Source organism: Lagenorhynchus albirostris, chromosome 3 (genome assembly GCF_949774975.1).
Source record: "Lagenorhynchus albirostris chromosome 3, mLagAlb1.1, whole genome shotgun sequence".
NCBI classification, from domain to species: Eukaryota; Metazoa; Chordata; class Mammalia; order Artiodactyla; family Delphinidae; genus Lagenorhynchus; species Lagenorhynchus albirostris.
In genome coordinates, this window is record NC_083097.1 from 26,337,167 (window position 1) to 26,357,456 (window position 20,290).

Genomic DNA, 20,290 nt, shown 5'->3' on the forward strand with positions numbered 1-20,290 from the left:
CCATTGGAATGTAGCAACATGAACGAGGAGCCCGATACAAAACACACATATTGCATGTGTTCATTTATATCGAGTTTGAAAATAGGCAAAAGTGATCTGTGGTGTTAGAAGCTGGGATAATGGTTACGCTTGGGTGAGGGGGTTAGTGGCACAAAAGGGGATTTGGGGATCTGGTAATATTCTATGTCTTAGTCTGGATGTTGGTTATTGGCGTATTCATTTTGTGAAATTTCATGGAACTGTATGTACACTTAATGATTTCTGCCCATTTCTGTAAGTTGTTACACTTTAACCAAAAGTTTGTTTCAATAGTCATTGCTATACATGGAAAAAGGCATCCCCCAATCATGGAACTATACCAACCACAAAGTGATATGCCTCCAGCACTAAGAAGTCGTCTACTGATAGCATTCTCACTATTGTTTATTGCCTTATCAACCACAGCTACATCTTACTTGGATGAAACATATACATTGCCCTTTTTGAAGCTGTTCACTTCCAAAACGAGCACTTTCTTCCGAGCCTGGCATTACGGCCTCAGCACGCACCAAGCTTCTGCAGGGCTTGATGGTTGAGTGCAGTGAGCTGGGTGCTTTGAAAGTACTGAAGTATTCGACACCAGGCCGTCTGAGCCACCGTGAATGTGGGTGGAAATCGACAAGTTGATACCTATGCATGCTCTTAAGATTCTCTTCATTCTGTATCGAGTCATGTTTCCCCTCTGTTTTTTCAAGGGGGTGTGCACCGTCTAGAGTCTGTTGAAGAATATAATGAGCTGATGCTGAGAAATGGGGACCCCCGGGCCAGGATGTTGGAGGTCTCCCGAGATGGCCGGAAGCACTCTCTCCCCCAGCTCCTGGACTCGACGGGCACAGCACAGGTAGTGCAGCACCGTGGAGCCCCTGGCTTTCTTATCCAGTCACAGTTACTTGGTTAGGGATGGAAGAGCATGTTTCCAGCCCTGGGTCTCCAGGTTTGCTTTTATTCTCTCCGAGACCAGCAGGAGCTTCCGTGCTCTGAAGACCTGTCCGTCTATGAGGGCCAGGGGTATTCAGGACTAGAGATATAGCATAGTCAGTGAGATCTATCCAGGGAGGCTAGAAGGAAGTAGTCAGCCTAATATTTGAAAATAAAAGAGAAGGAAAAAAACCTTGATCCTCTTTCTACTGTGTGTTTTGGAAACGAGAGCTGCTTTCAACTGCCAGGAGACAATGGCGCGTCATGGTCTGTGGTAAGAACCACCATCTCTTGTTTAGTGGGTGTGTCATGTGTCAGCATAGCCTGGTGGGTGGGTGGGTGTGGGGACGTGTGAGGGACGGAGGCGGTTGGGTGTGCCTGTGCTGTGCCTGTTATATACCTGTTATAGAGTCATGGCTCAAACAGCCAAGGTCAGAAGAGGCTGCCAAGAGGGGTGACGAAGGTGGGGATGTTGATATTCCAGGGCCCATCCCCGCCAGAGCTCGGGGCTCCACAACCCTGCTCAGGGGCTCATCCTCAATTCCATCATCCTCAACCCAGTAGAAACTGGATAGATGTCTCATAACCAAGTTGGAGGCAGGCTCAGTCTCTGGGGAACTTGTGGAGTGTCTTTGAGCCCTGACACCATCAGCCAGAGCGCTCAAGAGGAGTCATTGGCATCTTGTCCCCAGGCCTGCAGTGAAGTGGAGATGGAGGGAGGAGGGTGTGGCAGTAGTGACACCTGTAAGGGCGTGGAGACTCAGATAGTTGAGTTCTAAAAGACCTGGCTCAGGGCATCTGGGTTGGGCCCTTGCTTTTCGTGTCTCACCTTTTTATAGGTAGGGCAGCTGAATCCCAAAGAGGTTGAGTATTTGGCTCCAGGCGATGCACCAGAATCCCTGTGCAGGGAGTTCTGCCTGACCAATAAAATTAAAAAGTGCCCGTGTTTCCGAGGCAGCTGCTGATTAGGCTGCCTTGTGTTGAATCCCCCCAGTGGCAACTTGAATTGGGGCACCGAGCAAAAGCAGAGCGAAAAACGTGCATAGGGCCTGGTTAGAGCTCCTCCAGACCCGTGTCTGGAGACAAGTCTGTGGCCTGTGCAGAATGATCCAATTGGATCAACAGAGGCGGGGGGAGATCAAGAAGTCATAGGAGAGCCGCGTTTCAGATGATTTTAGTTAGTGAGGAAGGTGAGAGCAGATCTGCTGCCATCATGGCCAAGGATGTCCAGCATTGAGGTGCTGATTTCCTAACTGACCCGCAGAGGAAACCTGACTGTATTTATAGCCCGGGAATACCTGTTTCTTCTAACCAGGCTTCTAAGAACCAGGAAGCACAGGCTAGTGAAGATTTTAAAGAAGAAACTTTTTTTTTTCTTCAAGTTGTTCTTTCCCTTGTCTTCTCTTCTTCTTTTCTGCCTTTTTTTTTTCTCCCAGGATTCACCTTCCTTCCTTCCTTCCTTCCTTCCTTCCTTCCTTCCTTCCTTCCTACCTCCCTTCCTTCCTCCCTCCCTCCCTCCCTCCCTTCTTTTCTTTTCTTTTTTTTTCTTTCTTCCTCTTCCTCCCTCCCTCCCTCCTTTCTTTTCTTTCTTTCTTTCTCTCTTTCTCTCTTTCTCGCTTTTTCTTTCTTTCTTTCTTCTCTCCCTCTACTAAAAAGTATTGTCTAGAATAGAGCTATCCAGTAAAACTTTCTGCAGTGATGGAAATGTTTTATGTCTGTACTGCCCAATATGGTAGCCATGTGTGTCTTTTAAGCACATGAAAAGTGGCTAGTGAGACTGAGGAGTGCATTTTTAATTTTAATTCATCTTAATTTAAATATAGATAGCCACGGGTGGCTAGTGGCTGCCATATTGGACAACAGAGGTCTAAAAATGTAGTGGGACCCCTGAAACTCTTCAAGAGAAGAGTGAAGCATGCTGGCCTCTGGTTCCCAAAGGGGAGATGGAATGAGGTGCTGCTGGAGGTTGGTGATCAGAGAAAGAGTTCCCTTATGAGTCTGCACATGAACCTCTGTATTTGAGAGCTATGCCTGGCTATTCCCATGACGGTTTCAGTAAAAGGGTGGTAACCTGGCCAAGCCAATGTCATTTTTTTAATGAATCAGAGTCTGGGAGGCCAACATGGCTGACAGATAATTTTGTAAAACAGCAAAATACAATTGTTCTAAGTTGCCAATAATACGAAAATATCATTAGCAGATATCTGATTTCTAACCTTGAATGTAGAATATGCTAATTAAGGATAAACTATTTTCTAGTGTCTCTTTTCTCATATTAAACATGAAATGATTTTTTAGCATTTTTTGTTTATGCTAGAATATCTGTGTCATTTAAGCAATTTATTATTCTAAGAAGAATAGCGGGGCTTCCCTGGTGGCGCAGTGGTTAAGAATCCGCCTGCCAATGCAGGGGACACGGGTTCGAGCTCTGGTCCGGGAAGATCCCACGTGCCACATAGCAGCTAAGCCCGTACACCACAACTACTGAGCCTGCGCTCTAGAGCCCGCAAGCCACAACTACTGAACCCACATGCCACAACTACTGAAGCCTGCGTGCATAGAGCCCGTGCTCCTCAACAAGAGAAGCCACCGCAATGAGAAGCCTGTGCACCTCAACGAAGAGTAGTAGCCCCTGCTCGCCACAACTAGAGAAAGCCAAAATATTTTTAAATTTAATAATTAATTAAAAATAATTATTAAAAATTAGCCAAAAATAATTAATTAAAAAAAAAAAAGAATAGCAAGGAGCTAGATTGTCGCAATGCTTTAGCAAGAGATTCGTTCAGTCTCTTGTTATAAATAGTGCACCCTGCTTACACACGTGGATATGGTGGGTGATGGACAGGAAAAAGAGATCGAGATTTTGAGCTGCTGTGTGCCAGGAAGGGAAAGTGTGGCTTGTGGGAAAGTATTTTATTTTCCAAATGTGAGGGATTAGAACTAAAGCTGCTGCAGTCTCTCAGCGGGATCTTTTATACTAAATAACAGTTGTCTGGGTTTGCGGTTTGGGTTTTATAAGAAACAAGGGCTTGCTGAGTTTTGAGTGAGTGAATTAAGCTTAAAATGGTGAGATACTTTCTAACCATGATTGTGAACTTGGGGTGGGGCGAGGGTGACTTCCAAGGGAGAACCCGACCAGAGGATGGTCATTCTGTATCTCCAAGGCCTCTCGGTTTCCGGTTCCTATCTCCAATCCAGAAAGCGAGAAGTAGGATCTGTGGAGTAGGGTCAAGAAAGAGCAGCCCCAGGTGGTTGCCAAGCAGTTCTTTATGTGGGGGGAAGAAAGCATGACAGCCAGACACAGTTGGGGCTGCTCCTTCAATGTTCTTTATAATAAACTTCATTTAAGCCACTGGACCAGATATGGACCAGAGGGCAATGGCTGTCTAACACAAAAGACAACTGAGGTTTTCCAAATCTGAGTATATTTTTATGCCAGAGACCACAGCAGGATGAGTGAGACTACCTCTGACCTCATGTGCCGACTTCTAGGAATACCACATCGTGAAGAAGTCTACTCGCTCGCTAAGTACTACTCAGGTGGAATCTCCTTGGAGACTCATTCGGCCATCGGTCATCTCTATCATTGGCCTGTACAAAGAGAAAGGCAAGGTGAGCTCCCTTCTGTACATTGTTTTGCTCTCCAGGTAAATGTTAGCATATATGTTTTAAATGGTTACTTTTTAGTGTTGTTTTTACATGAAATAAAAAGTAAAAGGTATAAAGAAGCATAGATTTAAGTGGTCTTTGGGTGGATTTGATTGGATTCCCTGGCATCCTTTCCTGTGGGCCTCCAAGTGACATCATACCATAGTTGCCCTTATGATTTCAAGAGTCACCACCTGGCAGCTAGGGCACAATCAAGGATCGGGTAAATGCCCCAACTTTTACCACTATTGAAAGAAAGTCAGACCCTGCAGCTTCAGAGAATAATCCCAGTTATCCTTTGGAATGAATTTCATGGCATTGCCATTATTATAAGAGGAATAGTATAAATAATTTGATATTATACAACTACCAAAATATCCATTTTGATATTATACAAAAACAAAAGAATAAAACAAATATGGCGCCTGCACAGTGTGAAATGACACTCGTGAGCTATTAGTTGACCCATGTGAAATTGACATCTTTGGAGATCAGAGATTGTCAAATCTAGCAATTTCTTATGTTTACCTAAAACTTCCACCCTTTAATGTAATGCATAGCTAGCGCAATGCAAATGGATCTGAGGAGGGAAATGGTGAAGGGAACACAGATTTGACTTTACAGCTCGTTAGCTTAACTCTGAGCCTGTTTGGGAAGGACACCTCAGTTAAATACTACAATGAGAAGGGTGCCCTCAGTGAAATACTGCAATGGGAAAGGATGCCCTTAGTTAAATACCACACTGACAACCTGGACCCCCACCTCCTTTGCGTGTAGGGCCTTGGCTTTAGCATTGCTGGAGGTCGAGACTGCATTCGAGGACAGATGGGGATTTTTGTCAAGACCATTTTCCCAAATGGATCAGCTGCAGAGGATGGAAGGCTTAAAGAAGGTAGGAGAAGGCCTCTTGGTGGTCCTCAGTGCCAGTGAGCTTTGATTCCAGGAGAATCTGCCTCCTTGCAGGATGTGAAGCAAAGGGCACAGCAGCTAAGTCTGTGGGCTTGGTAGTCAGGTAGACCTGGGCTGAGTCCAGCACTTACTACATCATGACCTTGGACAATTGATAGAACCTGAGCTTCACTTTCCTCTGTTGTAAACTTGGGATATTAATATGTACCTTGAGGAGTTGTTGTGAGGATTAAATGAGACATTATGTGAGAAGTGGCTTGATATTTTTATTTGGGTCTTTAAATGTCTGTCTTGTCCCCTGGGTCTTTGATTGTGTTCCTTGCCTTGAAAATTCCTGAGAGTTTGCAGTGCATTCTTGCTTCGGGGCTGGAGTACAGAAACATCTTATACACGCTCCATAGCACCTACCATTTTGCACACATGTAAACATACTAGACAGGCACTTTTGTGCTCCCAGCTTTATTGAGATATAATTGATAACTGCATGTATTGAAGGTGTACAACATGATTTGACACACATATATTGCCAAATGATTGCCAGACAAGGTTAGTGAACACCTCCATCACCTCACATAATGACCTTTTGTGTGCTTGTGTGGTGAGAACATTTAACATCTACTCTCTTAGCAATTTTCAAGTATATAACAGTCTTGTTAACTATAGGCCCCATGCTGTACCTTAGATCCCCAGAACTTGTTCATGAGTCCTGATTTTTCTCCTCCTTATTCCATACTTCCTGCATGGAATGATTGAATCACACTATTTCTAGTTACCTTCAAAAATGCTGTGACTGTTCAGTTCAGTTGGTCCAAAGATAGGTGATGTTGTGTTTAACCAGCTTATTTTCTTAAAACTGATTAAGAGTGAATTGGAGCCTCCTTTTTTGTAGGTAGAGCAATCCCAGAAGCCTGTGTGCTAACGATAATCCGTGACCGGGCTTAATTTTTTTTAATTAATTTATTATTTTTGGCTGCATTGGGTCTTTTTTGCTGCTCGTGGGCTTTCTCTAGTTGCAGCGAGCAGGGGCTACTCTTTGTTGGGGTGTGTGGGCTTCTCATTGTGGTGGCTTCTCTTGTGGAACACAGGCTCTAGGCACGTGGCTTCAGTAGTTGTGGCACGTGGGCTCAGTAGTTGTGGCTCACAGGCTCTAGAGCACAGGCTCAGTAGTTGTGGTGCACGGGTTTAGTTGCTGCGTGGCATGCGGGATCTTCCCGGACCAGGAATTGAACCTGTGTCCCCTGCATTGGCAGGCGGATTCTTAACCACTGCGCCACCAGGGAAGCCCAGGCTTAATATTTTGATGGCAGAATATTTATTTCTGGCTCAGAGGAAAGGTTAACTCCCAGGTGGTGTTTGTGTCTAGTTTCACAACAATATAAAATTTTAGCCAAGCATTTTTATAATGCATGTGCCATGTGTTCACTTGATTGAAATTCATCCTGCAATGCCAGTAGAATGGAACAGAGTGGAGGGGAAAAAAAAATCGATAGGAGAGGTTAACAGCACTTGCTTCTCCTAAATACTGTATTTTCATATGTATTCGCTTACAATAAATAGAAGTCATCAGAATGGATTTTCAACCTGTTGGATGATCTGTCTTTTAAGTAATCTTGCAAAGATTTTTAAGGGCATGAGCCATTATGTTAATATTTCTACCCTTTGCCCAGGTGGAAACAAACCAAAAACCTCGCCTAGTTGAGTAATCGGTTATACCAGGTGATTTTTAAACAGATTATTTCACTTAGTTTACAACTTCTGTAATTGCATTAAAGAGAAGGCACATAACAAATGGGTGGGGTACTGCTACCTTTTTAAACTCATATACAGGATTCCTTTAATGGAATACCCCACGTGCTCCTGGGATTGGCTGTTCGTGAGAGGAGAAAATGTGTGTTCTTAGGCTGCTTTGTACTTTGTTGTAAGTAAAGGGAGTTCCTCTTCTGTACCATACTGCTGTGCAAGGTTCATCTGTTCTTCTCTCTTGCACATCTTTGTAGTGTTTTTGATGAACTGCTATTCCCCAAAACAGACCATGTCACAAGAGTACAGAACCGGAAACTAGCTCTGTTAAGTCAACAGGATGTCCAAGTTCTTTTATGTTCCCAGCAGACACTATCAACAACTTGAAAAATGACCTGTGCCTTCTTGGAGTTGACGATGAGTCCAGGATAGTTTGAGGGAGAAGAGAGAAAGAGAGCGAGAGAGAGAGAGAGAAAGCAATTTGATATTAGTCTACAGTAATCTCTTAGAAGCGTATAATAACTAGCCAGCTTAATGACTGAGAACCTTGAACACCATCAGTAAGACCAGGCATCTAGACTATGGGGCTGGATGTAGACGGGGGTCTGCCACTCCTAAATAATATCTCACGAGTTTTTTTGTCTCTATCATTTAAACCATTTTTCACACGCCATGTCTTTCTGCAGATATAGGCAAGGCTTCTCACATATTACGTGTGTTTGGGCTTCACTGCCAGTGGGTTTAAGTTGTAAAACAAAAACTATAAGAAAAGACTAGGAATTCAGTTTTTGTAGTTTGATCTCGAAATGTAGAACATCTATTATCAGACTTGGCAGTGGCTAGAGAATAAGATCTTGATGCTTCCCACAGTTGTTTTAGTTAAAGATGGTAATATAGAATTACTGCAAAAGAATATGCATTGTCACTTATTGTCCCATTTTGTGACATTCCTTGGAGCTAAGCTAATGAAAATAGATTGGAACAATAAAATTCATCTTATAGAGTTGTAAATCAGGGACCATATGGTATCTTATTCTAGTACTGACCAAGCAGATTCCAGTAAAAAAACTTGATGTTAATGTAATTCTCAAATTTGGTCACTAGGGGATGAAATCCTAGATGTAAATGGAATACCAATCAAGGGCTTGACATTTCAAGAAGCCATTCATACCTTTAAGGTAAAGACATTCTTATTGATCGCCTTTGTCTTCTTTGTTTTTCTTTATTTCTTTCTGGTTTGGGTTTGGTGATTTTTTTTTTTCCACCCTTTGATAAAAGGACAGCCTGAATGTTTTAGCCCTTCTTGTTGTTTTTTCAGCAAATCCGGAGTGGACTATTTGTCTTAACGGTACGCACCAAGTTACTGAGCCCAAGCCTCACACCCTGCTCCACACCCACACACATGAGCAGATCCAGCTCCCCAAACTTCAACACCAGTGGGGGAACCTCAGCGGTGGGTGCCGATGAAGCCAGTTCTTCGTCCCTGGGACGAAAGGCCCCCGGGCCAAAGGACAGAATTGTCATGGAAGTAACCCTCAACAAAGGTGATACCAGCTCTTCCTCATTTTTGTTACATTCTCTCAAATAATAATTTGTAATCTGTTCTTAGGTTAATTTTTAATATTTTTTTCTATGAATTGCTCCTTTGGAACGCTCTGCTACCAACAACATATGTTATTCTCTAAATGGACAGTGGGATCAGAAGTAGAGATTTTAGTCATTTTACTAAAGTGAAGGGAAGTTACCAGTAGCACGATTTTTTAAGCTCTCTCCAGATGAATCATGGTGTGTCAGAGACTCGTGTGAAAAACATCACTGACTAGCTTAATTCTAGGGCTAATAAAACATTTTAAAGAATGAAGAATATAGTCAAGAATACAGTTAACACCAGTAACTGAAAGTCCTGGGTGACACCAAATGTTATCACTTTTAATCTTTGTCTCCTTTTCCTCCCCACCAGCTATAGAAATATGGTGAGCAATTAAATAACCAAGAGATTAGTTGCTAAAAAGAGAGGCGAAAGAAAACCTAAAGTTGTGTGTGCAGAATAGAAGATATTACTTGGACTCTGCCTATTTCCAAAAGCAGCTTCGAGGAGGCTCTTTAGACTAAGAAGAGGATGGATCATTGATTGAGTAATTCACAGTCCATAGTTAGCCCCTGGTTCTGCCATGGACTCATTAACAGAATATGGCCCTATTGACAAAGAAAAGCAAAATTTGTATTCTGAGTCTGGTCCAAAAATAAATGGTTATTGGTCAACATATACATTAATGCCATTTCAGAGCACTTAATACTGCTTTTCAGATTTTGTTGTTGTTGTTTTTAATTTTGTTTTCTTTCAATGACGCCTCCCACAGAGCCCAGAGTTGGATTAGGCATTGGTGCCTGCTGCCTGGCCCTAGAAAACAGCCCTCCAGGCATCTACATTCACAGCCTTGCCCCTGGATCAGTGGCCAAGATGGAGAGCAATCTGAGGTTGGTTGTAAACCTGAAAGTTTAGAGTTCTGGTGTGTTTGTGAATATGCGAATACATACATATGTAAGATACCTGTGCTGTTACATTCCCCTGTGGGATTCTAAATGTTTTTATTATTTGCAGTCATATAGCCAGGATTACAATCAAAAACATCTCCAAAGATGAAAAGATAATATAAATGAAATTTGGTTGAATTCAAGAACTCCAGATCTTGGCTTTCCCTACCAATTTTGTTCTGTTTGGACTCAGAAGTTCAGTCTCAGAAACCTGACACAATACAACTCTATATAGATATCTATGATTATCCAAATATTTTCCTTCACTTTTATATTCATTTATGTAAAATTCATAGGAGATACTGGGAACTTCTCAAAATGGTTTGAGAATCACTGGATACAAGAGAGTCCGGAAATCACGCCCTTGAACAGGAGGCCTTTATTATTAAGTACAATCTCCTGAACCTTTCCTGTTGCTTTACTCCTTTTTAAGAGGTGACGTCTAGATGCTTACTGTCTGAAATCACCACGTGTCTGATTTCTCAGTTCGGCTAGTTGAGTTGTAGATTGGGTATTCTGTTTATACAAGAGAGGTTTAGGTATTCTATTATATAGTAATTGCAGTGGGTCTGTGCCCACCTAAACTTCACAAGAATGTACACGTATTGCACGAAACACTCTGTGCAGACAGTATCATCTTTCTCCCCTCGAAGTTTCTAAGTCCTTGAGCAGTTGAGGAATTGACAAAATGACATTCCTTGAGGTTGCCATTTTGGGGTGCTGTTAATAGATTATATTATGTTTTTAGTTAATCATCAGAGTGAAGTTCCATACCGAAAAAAATTTAGCAAATCATCCAAAGTACATTAAAGAAAATATACTTTTAGAACCCAAGGAAAAAAAATCCTTTAATGACATCCCAAGATGATGTTTCTTTCTTGAATGGTTCCATATGTCTGGAGCCTGCCAAATGAACATTCTTCAAACCCCACATAAAGAGTCTTTGTTCTCTCGTACTGAGTTCTCTCCCTATAATTTCAAGTCAAAATGGGCATCTTGTCCCCAATTTCTCATTTGTTCAAATTTGAAACGTTTTGGTAACCTTTTTTGGTAAGCTTTGAGCTTCAGATATTTCCTTCTTAAACTATATTACAATAATCATTTCAAGATGGTAGGGAAAGAGAAACTGATGGTGGTCGAGAGACTGTCACTTGATGATCAGAAGGTAGACAGACCTGAGATCAACAGTGTGTGACATCTGGGTAACCTCTCTGAGCCTGTGGCTTTATCTACATAATGGGAATAATAATACCTATTCAAAGCATTGTTATGTAAATCTCTCTGTATAATGCCTGGCATATACTATGTGTTCAAGAAATGGTAGCCTTCATTGTTGTCCTTATTATCAATTTTATTTAACTTTACTACTTCTGAAAATGCAGATAGATATGCGTAATGGTCTTTGTCAGTTTAAAACCGAATGTGTTTATGACTGTGTTGCTTTTTTATACGTATGCAAAGATGAAAGGATGTCATTTGCTTTGTTAAAGTATTCAGAAAAGATTTCATATTATAAACCTCTCCCAGAAGGAAATCTTGTAAAAAGCTAACTGTTACCGCAGAGAGTTGATCATGTTGCCTCCCTAGCCGCGGAGATCAAATCCTGGAAGTGAACTCAGTCAACGTCCGCCATGCTGCTTTGAGCAAAGTCCACGCCATCTTGAGCAAATGCCCCCCAGGACCCGTTCGCCTGGTCATCGGCCGGCACCCTAATCCAAAGGTGAAGTATTTCATATTCTCCTGAGTATGGGAAGACAGCTATTTGTCTAGTAGCGATGACACACATGTTCCTGTGCCTACTCTTTGATGAGACAGTTCGCCCAGCTGGGGATGGGAATCAGCCCGTGGCCACACAGTGACCAAGGTAACTGATACACATGGGAAATGAACCACTAATCTGGACTTCTTCGTCTCCACACTCAGAAAATTTTATTAGAAATTGTTGACAATATGTTTGGTGAATTTAAAATTTGTGGAAGGTAGGAGTGCTGCGTTCTGAGTAACCCCCAGCTGATTGTTTGATTTCTGGTGAGATACTTAACCTCTTTGGGTTTCTGCATCCAGAAAATCTGAGAGCAGTAAACTAGGTGATCTGTCCAGGCCATCCTTGACCTGAGCAAAATACTCCGGTGTAATTAAGGCTTAAGAGCCCACTAATTTTTTTTCAGCATCAATATCACATAGTTGGCCCATACTAACTTGCAGATAATCATAGCCCCCGTATCGTTGGCCTCTGCTATTTACTTGGTTGTATCTCTTCTACTTATTCGATTGCTTTTAATTTTTTAAGCTAACCACAGGACACTTTAGCAAGTTCAACTCAACCCACTTCGAGCACTAATTTTTGTTGTTTTTGAGCACTCCAGGTAAAAATCTTTTAAAATTAGCCTATCTCTAACATGGTAATCAGGTTGTATTTTACAAAATTTGACCTTTCAACAACTCAGAATGCTTATTAAGAACATTAGCTCTTCCCATGCCCGTCATGTGGCCACCCCTTTTGTATTATTTGTAGTATTATTTGATTACATCCTACGTGGTCCCAGGCTGCTGTACTGGATGGACTCTTATGCCATTCTAAGAGTAAGACGTCTGTGCCAGGAGACCTGGTAGGTCCTCCCATGGGCCACATCTGAGATTTCTTTAGTGCATTAACTTTATGGGGTCATTTTCACTGTCTCGGTGGTGTTCATTTGTTGACCAGTTTCCCCTGTACAAATAAGCGCTATCCAGCCATGACTCCAGGCCTTGATTTGGGAAGGTGATGTCAACCACAGTGCTTGAACAACGATTGCCGTCAGACTGATTCAGACTCAACCCCACTACTTTCTTTCCCCCAGATCGTTTTCTCTTGTCTACGAGCATTCTTTAAAATGTCTTACATTAAAAACTGCTTGAATAAATATCATCAACAGAAAATCAAGTCCTGCTTCCTCCACCTTTTTCCATTTTTTCTACTTGGCACTCCCCATTTTTCTCCTTTCTGTTCTATAGTCCTGACTTTCCCTTAGAATCTGTTCTAGTTTGTCCCCCCGCTGTTCCCATGAGTCTCTCTGGGTCACTTTTAACACCACTTTGCCTCATAGTCTCAGCTCCTCCCTCCGGGGTCCCCCCTTGGATTCCACTACCCACGTGGCCACTCCTCTCACCTTAGGGAGCAGCCCAACAAGCTGTGGCTGACCCAGCACATCCCTCAGCAACATAGAAAATTAAGTTCTCCGTGGGCTGCAGTTGTTGGCTTCCAGGCATGCCCGACTTCAAAATCCACTCCAACCTAACACAGGTCATGATTTGTTCGGAGGTCTGCCTAATCTCAGCCCAAAGCGTCTGCCTCATTTGCCAGTACAATCAAACATCAAAATGGCATTCCGGTGCAAAGCATAACAGTCCTGGTGGACTGGTGGTCTGTGATCCCATGGAACACATGGGTTGACTCATGTTTCTAGCCGCAGTAATATGGTCGTCAGGATGGTGCTGGAGATGTGTCCAGTGAAACCAAATTTCAGTATTTGTTTGACTGGATTTGATGTTTCCTCCTAGGTAAACATGGTGTTCTTAGTTGTAACATCATACTATATTTTCCTTTTGGTCAAGATTCCATTTTACGTTGAATGTATTTTTGTACCGCTTATCCCAACATCTTATGCCAATAGTACATTTTGATACTAAATGTATGTGCCTTCTCAGTTTTCATGTTGTTCCAAGAGAAATACCACAAGGATTTTCTTTTCTTCTGTTTCTCATAATGACTGGAGCAGTGGCTGCCCGATTGGGATATTCAAACCCTCCAGGTCTAGACAAGCTAAGATCTAGACCTGCTCGGGTGGCAGCTTCTAGCTTACGTGAAGTGGAAGAAAGTAACAGAGGCTCATTATTAATTGGTCCTGTGGCTTTCTAACTTTTGATTAGAGTTATCCAGGAGATCTTTCACTTGTTTCAAACCCCAGCCATTTTTTTTCCCACTCAGAAAAATAGTTGTGAATATTGAAAGTCTAATATCAAGAAAAATTTGCAACCTCTGTTTAATGGCTCAATTATACAAAATTACTCTTTGCTTTATGAAGGTATGTTGGGGGCGGGGAGATATGCCTGTGTGCATGTGTGTGTACATATTTATTTCCTGTGACGACTACTGGAGAGGGTTACATAAAAGCTATGATGTGATGATGATTTATCTGTTAGGTTTAAGTGTCATGCTGAATCCTGTACAGAAATATTTATTTACTTCTTAAGGCAGATTGCAAACTCCAAATATTTTTTATGCTAAACGTTATTTTAGTACACAAAATGACCATTCTACATTTAAAATATTCTTTAAAAAAGAAACTATACAAGTTGCATCGTTGTTTTTTAAAATATCTCATAGTTCAGCATGTATCAGGCTTTTTAAAAATCTTCCTACGAATAATTACAGTTATGGATAACAACGGATGGGGGGTGTGGAAATCCATGAGTTTACCATGATACCAATAAATATAGAAGGAAAAGATAGTTATCAAATCACCGTTTTGAAAACTTCATCGCAATTATTGATTCAGCAAGAATAATCAATGATGCTAAAAGCATTGAGTGGAAATATATTGGGAAGCAGGATACAGACGGAGTTCCAAATTGTCTCCTGACAGATTACTCATTAATGACGACGACAATAGCAACAAATCCTGTGGAGAGATCTGGTGAACTCACCCTAAATAAGCGGTCAAAGTTAGCCCCAGTCATGAAGCACACTGACCCTGAGTGCCTCTGCGATGCACTGAGAAGGGAAAAGTTTTTGTAGTTTGGTAGTTTTTCTGCCCCCAAATGCATAATGTAAATCTAAGCAGGAAGAAGCTATCAGACAACTGCTAACTGAGGGTTTGAATTGACCTGGTTTCTTTCACATTGTCAACACCAGGAAAGACAAAGGCTCAGAACTGTTTGGGGTTAAAGGTTGCTAAAAAGACGTGAGACCAGGACCCTGGGTTGCCTGACCGCCACCCTAGCCCCACTGCGCCCTCCCACCACCACCCAAAACATTTTTTTCTCTAAAGCATTGCTAGGCAAGGAAGTTGATGGGTGACAGGCCACTAAAGGTCCACCACAGATAAGGAGCTTGCACCAGAATGTAAATCGGTCACATCACTGTGCACACAGTTTAACTCAGTTGACGTTTTTCCCCTCGCGAGACATTGATCAAAGAAGCGGAGCACTGATTTGCCTTCTCGAGGAAAATCCTTATCTCCTCCCAGCCTGGCGTCAAACTTTCGGTGAATTATTTCCAGCCTAAAGACACACTCTGAGTGTCTCTGAGCATTTCTGAAGGATAGTATTAGGAATGTGAAAGGTATATTAGACGGTCGTTTGTATCAACATTAAATTTCCTGAGCATGATAATAGTACCAGGGGTTTTTAAGAGAAGGTCCTTATTTTTAGGAGATACTTGCTAAATTATTTACAGGTGAAGGGTCACGATGTCCGTAACTAACTCCCAAATGGTTTAGTAAAAAGTTATAGGGTTGTGTGTGTGTGTGTGTGTGTGTGTGTGTAACGATGGAGCGTGAGTATAAATGTGGCAGAATGTTACAAAATACTGAGTCTAGGTGAAGAGTATACTATTCTTGTGCTCCTCTTGAAAGTTTCACCTAAGTTTGAAATTGTTTAAATAAAGTTTAGGAAAAAAGAATTAGAAGTGAGTGTTCTAGAGAGAGAATATCAGCCATGTTGCTGGTAACTAGAGCTGAATGCTTTGCTTCCTGAACTTGGGAACCCTTTGAAGTTCTTGTTTTGAATACATTGTTTGAAGCAATCGTTAACCCAGCCACACTACCTTACATGCCCTGATTTATTGCTTCAGGGGGTGGTCATAGTCTTTGGCCCTGCAGTTTTCCTCTTTATCTGCACTCCAGCCTCTGACTCTGGTCCTAGCTACTTGTATTGGGGAAAAATAAATAAATAAAATCGTCTAATTTGTGCTTTCTGCTGACAACCAGGTTTCCGAGCAGGAAATGGATGAAGTGATAGCACGCAGCACTTATCAGGAGAGCAAAGAGGCCAATTCCTCTCCTGGCTTAGGTACTGTAATTGCACATCTTCATTCAACATTCAGAAGAGTTTCTCGTTGAGTTCCCCCCAGGGGCACCCCCCTGCCCAGTATTATTGGAGTCTTGGTAATTATCACATTTGGCAGAAGTAGCTGTCAAAGAGATTCCAGGCTTTCTCTTTGCTGCCGCTGCTGCTTTTGATTTCTGCACTTATTTAATGTGCTGTATTAAAGTTCCACCCATGCATGCTTCCTACACTGCCTTAAGATAATTTGCAGAAACGAGTGAGCAGCATTTCAGGTGTTTATGTGCAATTCATTTGAAATGTTCTGGGTGGAAATGAAGTGCTACCCAAATACCAGCTGTTTTGGTAGACGCAGGGAGGGTACAATCCATCCAAAAACCTGGGATTTCTTTATATGAATTAAAAGTTTCAACTCAAGGGTAACAGAGGCTGCAAAAAATCATGATTTCCCCCTTCTTAGGTGGAAAGTTCAACCAGAGAAAGGATTGAGGTAGTAAGAATTTTATATGAATTTAAAATATGAAACTTTGCATCAAGTTGGAAAAGTAATGTTTCCTGTAGAGTGGATATCTAAAGGGGCTCTGCAGACATGTCTGAACTCAAGATATTAAGATTGATGTCGGGAGGAGACTGAGACATGAGTTACTGGTTGTCAGAGGCAAAGGAAGGCATACAGTTTTTTGGCAACCGTGAAATACCCTAATTATTTACATCCATAATTAATATGTTGAAAGTAGGCATAGCCATAATGGGCTCTTTCTTCAGCTAACTCATTCTCCGGACCTGCCTGAAGGCTGTCCTCTCATAATCCCAACATATCCATTCAGTCAGTTATAAAAGATTTTATGAAGCCATGATCTTCAAGCCCAAGATCTTTTTGCTCATGGAATATAACTTAAAGTCTCAATGCTGAGTCTTTTTGTCCTTCAACTAAAAACTAAAATAGATATTCAGCCCTCTCCCTCATTCTTCCATGAGTTTTTTGGGCTGGTCTTCCTTGGTTCATTCATCCTTCAATCCATTTATCAAATATCACTGAACACTTCCTAGATCCTAGTGCTAAGCCCTGCAGGGCCAGATCACCGATAGGTAAATAGTCAAGGAAGGAGATGAGATGCATCCACTTGTAATTAAATTATATTGTGCATATGGAAATTGGTATATGGGTAGTATAAAACATTTTTGAAATTCAGAAGAAGTTTCTTCCAACTAGGATCATCATGGAGGTAGCCGCGTCTGAGGGTTTGAAGCATGAGCAGAATCTTGGGAGGTGGGACAGGATGGGGATCAGGTACCTAGGTAGACTGCACGCACGTCCGTACGCACGCACGTCCATATCCACGCAGCAAAGGAGGTTTTGTTTAATATGATTGGCTCCTTCTTCTCCAGTTAAGGAGGTGAGCCTGTCTGTAAGGATTTGAGCTTCAGTGACAATATGGTGAATTTCTCCCCCAACAGGTACCCCCTTGAAGAGTCCTTCTCTTGCAAAAAAGGTGAGTCAAGACACACTGCTGCCTCGCTCAGCTGGCCCACGACCCAGTTCCTGAAGCCCATAAGTCAAACTACAGATCCCAGCCCATATTTCTGTCCATGAGTCATTTTGGCCGCTTTACACAGGAAGTGGCAACAATGTTCATTAGAGAACAAGTATACAAATGTGTGTTTATTAAATATTCATCCAGGAAAAGAACAGAACAACAAAATAAAAGAACTAAGCTACATTTTGAAAAATAGCTGCTTCATAATAAAGGGGGACCCTGGTCAGTTTGCGGGAGGGTACCTGCAACTTTAAGGAGAGTGTGGAATCTTTCTCAGGTGGACGTTCCCAAATCCCAGTGGATCAGAGAACAGGAGTCAAACTCTCCTATTTTGTTGTTGCATCAATAGGCTGAGCCCGTGCCTTGGAATTCCATTCTACTTCCTACCTCTTCCTCCAGTGTTTCTCCTGGGATGGTTGATGTTTTGCTGCTGTGGCTTTTCTGATCACAGCCAAAAAAATATTGCTTAAAAACATTGTCTGGCAGCCATTGCCTTTTAATGCATTGTTTAATTTCGCCATCCTAAAGTAAATGGAAGTAGGTGTTTACCATCAGAGCTGTTTTGAGTGACCACAGATGAGAACAAAGTGTTTTCGGGAAGATAGGATGCAACTACTGTTTAAAATAATCTGCCTCTGGTGCGAATTCCTCATCCCGCACTGCCTTCTTCAACAGGACTCCCTGATCTCCGAATCTGAACTCTCCCAGTACTTTGCTCACGATGTCCCAGGCCCGCTGTCTGACTTCGTGGTGGCCGGCTCCGAGGACGAGGACCCCCCTGGAAGTGGCTGCGGCAGCTCCGCGGAGCTGCCTGGCGCCTCCCGTAAGCCATGACTTTTCCGATTCCACGATGTGTTGGTTTATATGTCACGGTGCTGGGATACGCAAAGAGAACTGGAGATCACACCTCTGGTTGAGTAGAAGCCACCTTTCTACCCTGGCTAAAGTCAGAGTTTGCTCTTGGGAAATGCAGCCCACTCTTAGTGGCTGGCCCCCCACTTCTGTGGTAAATGGGCTGGGCTGACCTTCTGTACCCGCAGTGTTGAAGGATGCTGAACCGCCCCCTTTGGATGGTATTTACACAGTGTAGTCTTGAAATTTATGGCACCAAATCGTGGCTGGCAACCTGATGGCCTTACGTTTTAGGGCAATCCTAGCCAAACTCCTTCCCTCGCTAGGCCCTAACTTAATTCTTTCGAAGAGGGCAGTGAGTGAAAGATTCAGAACTTAGACGTTATCAAATAGGGATTTTTAGAAAAAGACCTCATTGATTATTTTCTCGGTATAATCTGAAATAATGATCTGATGTGAACCATACTGACTTCTCATTCCTGCCGGTGTGGTTTCCTTTTGCTCATTTCTCCTGTTTGCATAAGAAAATCCCTGGTGTCAGGCGAGGCAGATGAGAACCCGTCTAGCTCAGTTGGAGCACTTGATGTGCCTCCTCTGGTCTCTGATAGAAAAGTTGCAAGGCGGAAGCACGTGTAATCTTTCACTACATTTTAACGAGAAGCGGAGAGTTTGCAGAGCAGCCCACGCTCTCCTTCCCTTCCCAGGTTGGAGTTTATAAATCATGTGTAATCTCAGGCTTCGCTGTGCCCGTTAATCAAGCCCCACCTCCAACTTTTGCAGATGAAGGAAGGACCTCAGGTGATAAGAAGGCCCAGGTGTGCAGGACCCGTGGGTCCCCGGGCATCCTCCCACAGAGGACTATTCGGCGGCAGCATTTAGGTCGAAGTCAGTAATGTGTTAGACATCACGGATGTTGACAAGTTAATACATTTCTGTCTCTAGGCAGCACACATGTTTAAGTGAAACAAACCAGAGGTTAAGATATTTTTAAAAAGTAGAAAAACAAAAAGGGAGACCAGTAGGAAAAGGAGAGAGGGAAGCCAGCTCTCTGCTCTGTGGAGATCCTGAGAAACCGTATCATTTCAGCCTGGTGTCCAGTAGCCAGAAGGTGTGTATGTGGCATTTGTGAACGTGGAAATGCTCGTGTGTAATGAGGGGGGTCAGATTAAAAGACCACGCCAGATGGGAAGATGTTTCATTCAACTTTTCTTTCCCCAACCCCGCCAGCTCACAAGGAACCAGGAAAACCCAGGGCCAACAGCCTTGTGTCTCTAGGAAGTCAGCGGGCCTCTGGGCTCTTCCACAAGCAGGTGACAATTGTCAGGCAAGCCAGTCTTCCCGGGAGCCCACAGGTCCTCCGAAACCCTCTCCTCCGCCAGAGGAGGGTGGGCTGCTACGATGACGACGCCAGTGATGAAGAAGAGTTTGATGGCGAAGGGGACTGCATTTCCCTCCCGGGGACCCTCTCAGGTCCCAGCAGGCCTCTGACAGACGATGGCTCTACATGCGTCTCAGCGGCCTCTTCCAAGGTCACGGGTATCAACCAAGAGGCACATCCCCAGAAAACCCTGGTCAGCAAGGCCTCCTCGGTGCCCCTCCTTGGCAGCTCGCTGGACTTACAGGAGAGTGTCCCAGGAGGCGTGGGGGACACCCTTGTACATGCAGCCAACCTGCTGGTCCCTTCAGAGGCCCCCGAGGGGAGCCCTGGCTGCCTGGGGAGGAAGGAGCTTTCAGGATCGAGGAGTTCACCCAAGTTGGAGTGCAAAGCCGGATCAGGCACCCAGAGTCTGGCGAGCACGGACAGCCCCGGTTCCCTCCAGCAGAAGAATGACAACCTGGGGTCCAGGCACAAACCAGTGGCCAGGGTCAGCCCACACCACAAGAGGCCCGAGGCTGAGGCCAGGCCCAGGAGCTCAGAAACGGCCGGCCCGACCGATGGAGCCAGTGACCCGTGTGGTCCGGACTTGAACGTCCAGGCCGCTTCCGTCAAAGTGGCTGTGACTGGTTACCAGCCAGGAGGAACCGTGGAGAAGGTAACTGATTTCTCTTAGTTACTTGGGATCTAG

At 43.3% G+C, this 20,290-nt stretch overlaps 1 protein-coding gene across 4 annotated transcripts in view; it reads left to right on the forward strand.

Moving 5' to 3' along the window:
* The window catches only part of PDZD2 (PDZ domain containing 2), a 378,282-nt gene that overhangs the window by 329,917 nt on the left and 28,075 nt on the right, over positions 1-20,290 (forward strand). For all 4 annotated transcript variants that reach the window (XM_060146915.1, XM_060146917.1, XM_060146916.1 and 1 more), the window contains 11 exons: positions 735-880; positions 4,450-4,569; positions 5,383-5,497; positions 8,359-8,432; positions 8,573-8,798; positions 9,615-9,732; positions 11,377-11,509; positions 15,759-15,840; positions 17,293-17,327; positions 18,048-18,195; positions 19,452-20,257. In XM_060146915.1, coding sequence (XP_060002898.1) covers positions 735-880; positions 4,450-4,569; positions 5,383-5,497; positions 8,359-8,432; positions 8,573-8,798; positions 9,615-9,732; positions 11,377-11,509; positions 15,759-15,840; positions 17,293-17,327; positions 18,048-18,195; positions 19,452-20,257 — 2,003 coding nt within the window. The remainder of the gene's footprint in view (positions 1-734; positions 881-4,449; positions 4,570-5,382; positions 5,498-8,358; positions 8,433-8,572; positions 8,799-9,614; positions 9,733-11,376; positions 11,510-15,758; positions 15,841-17,292; positions 17,328-18,047; positions 18,196-19,451; positions 20,258-20,290) is intronic.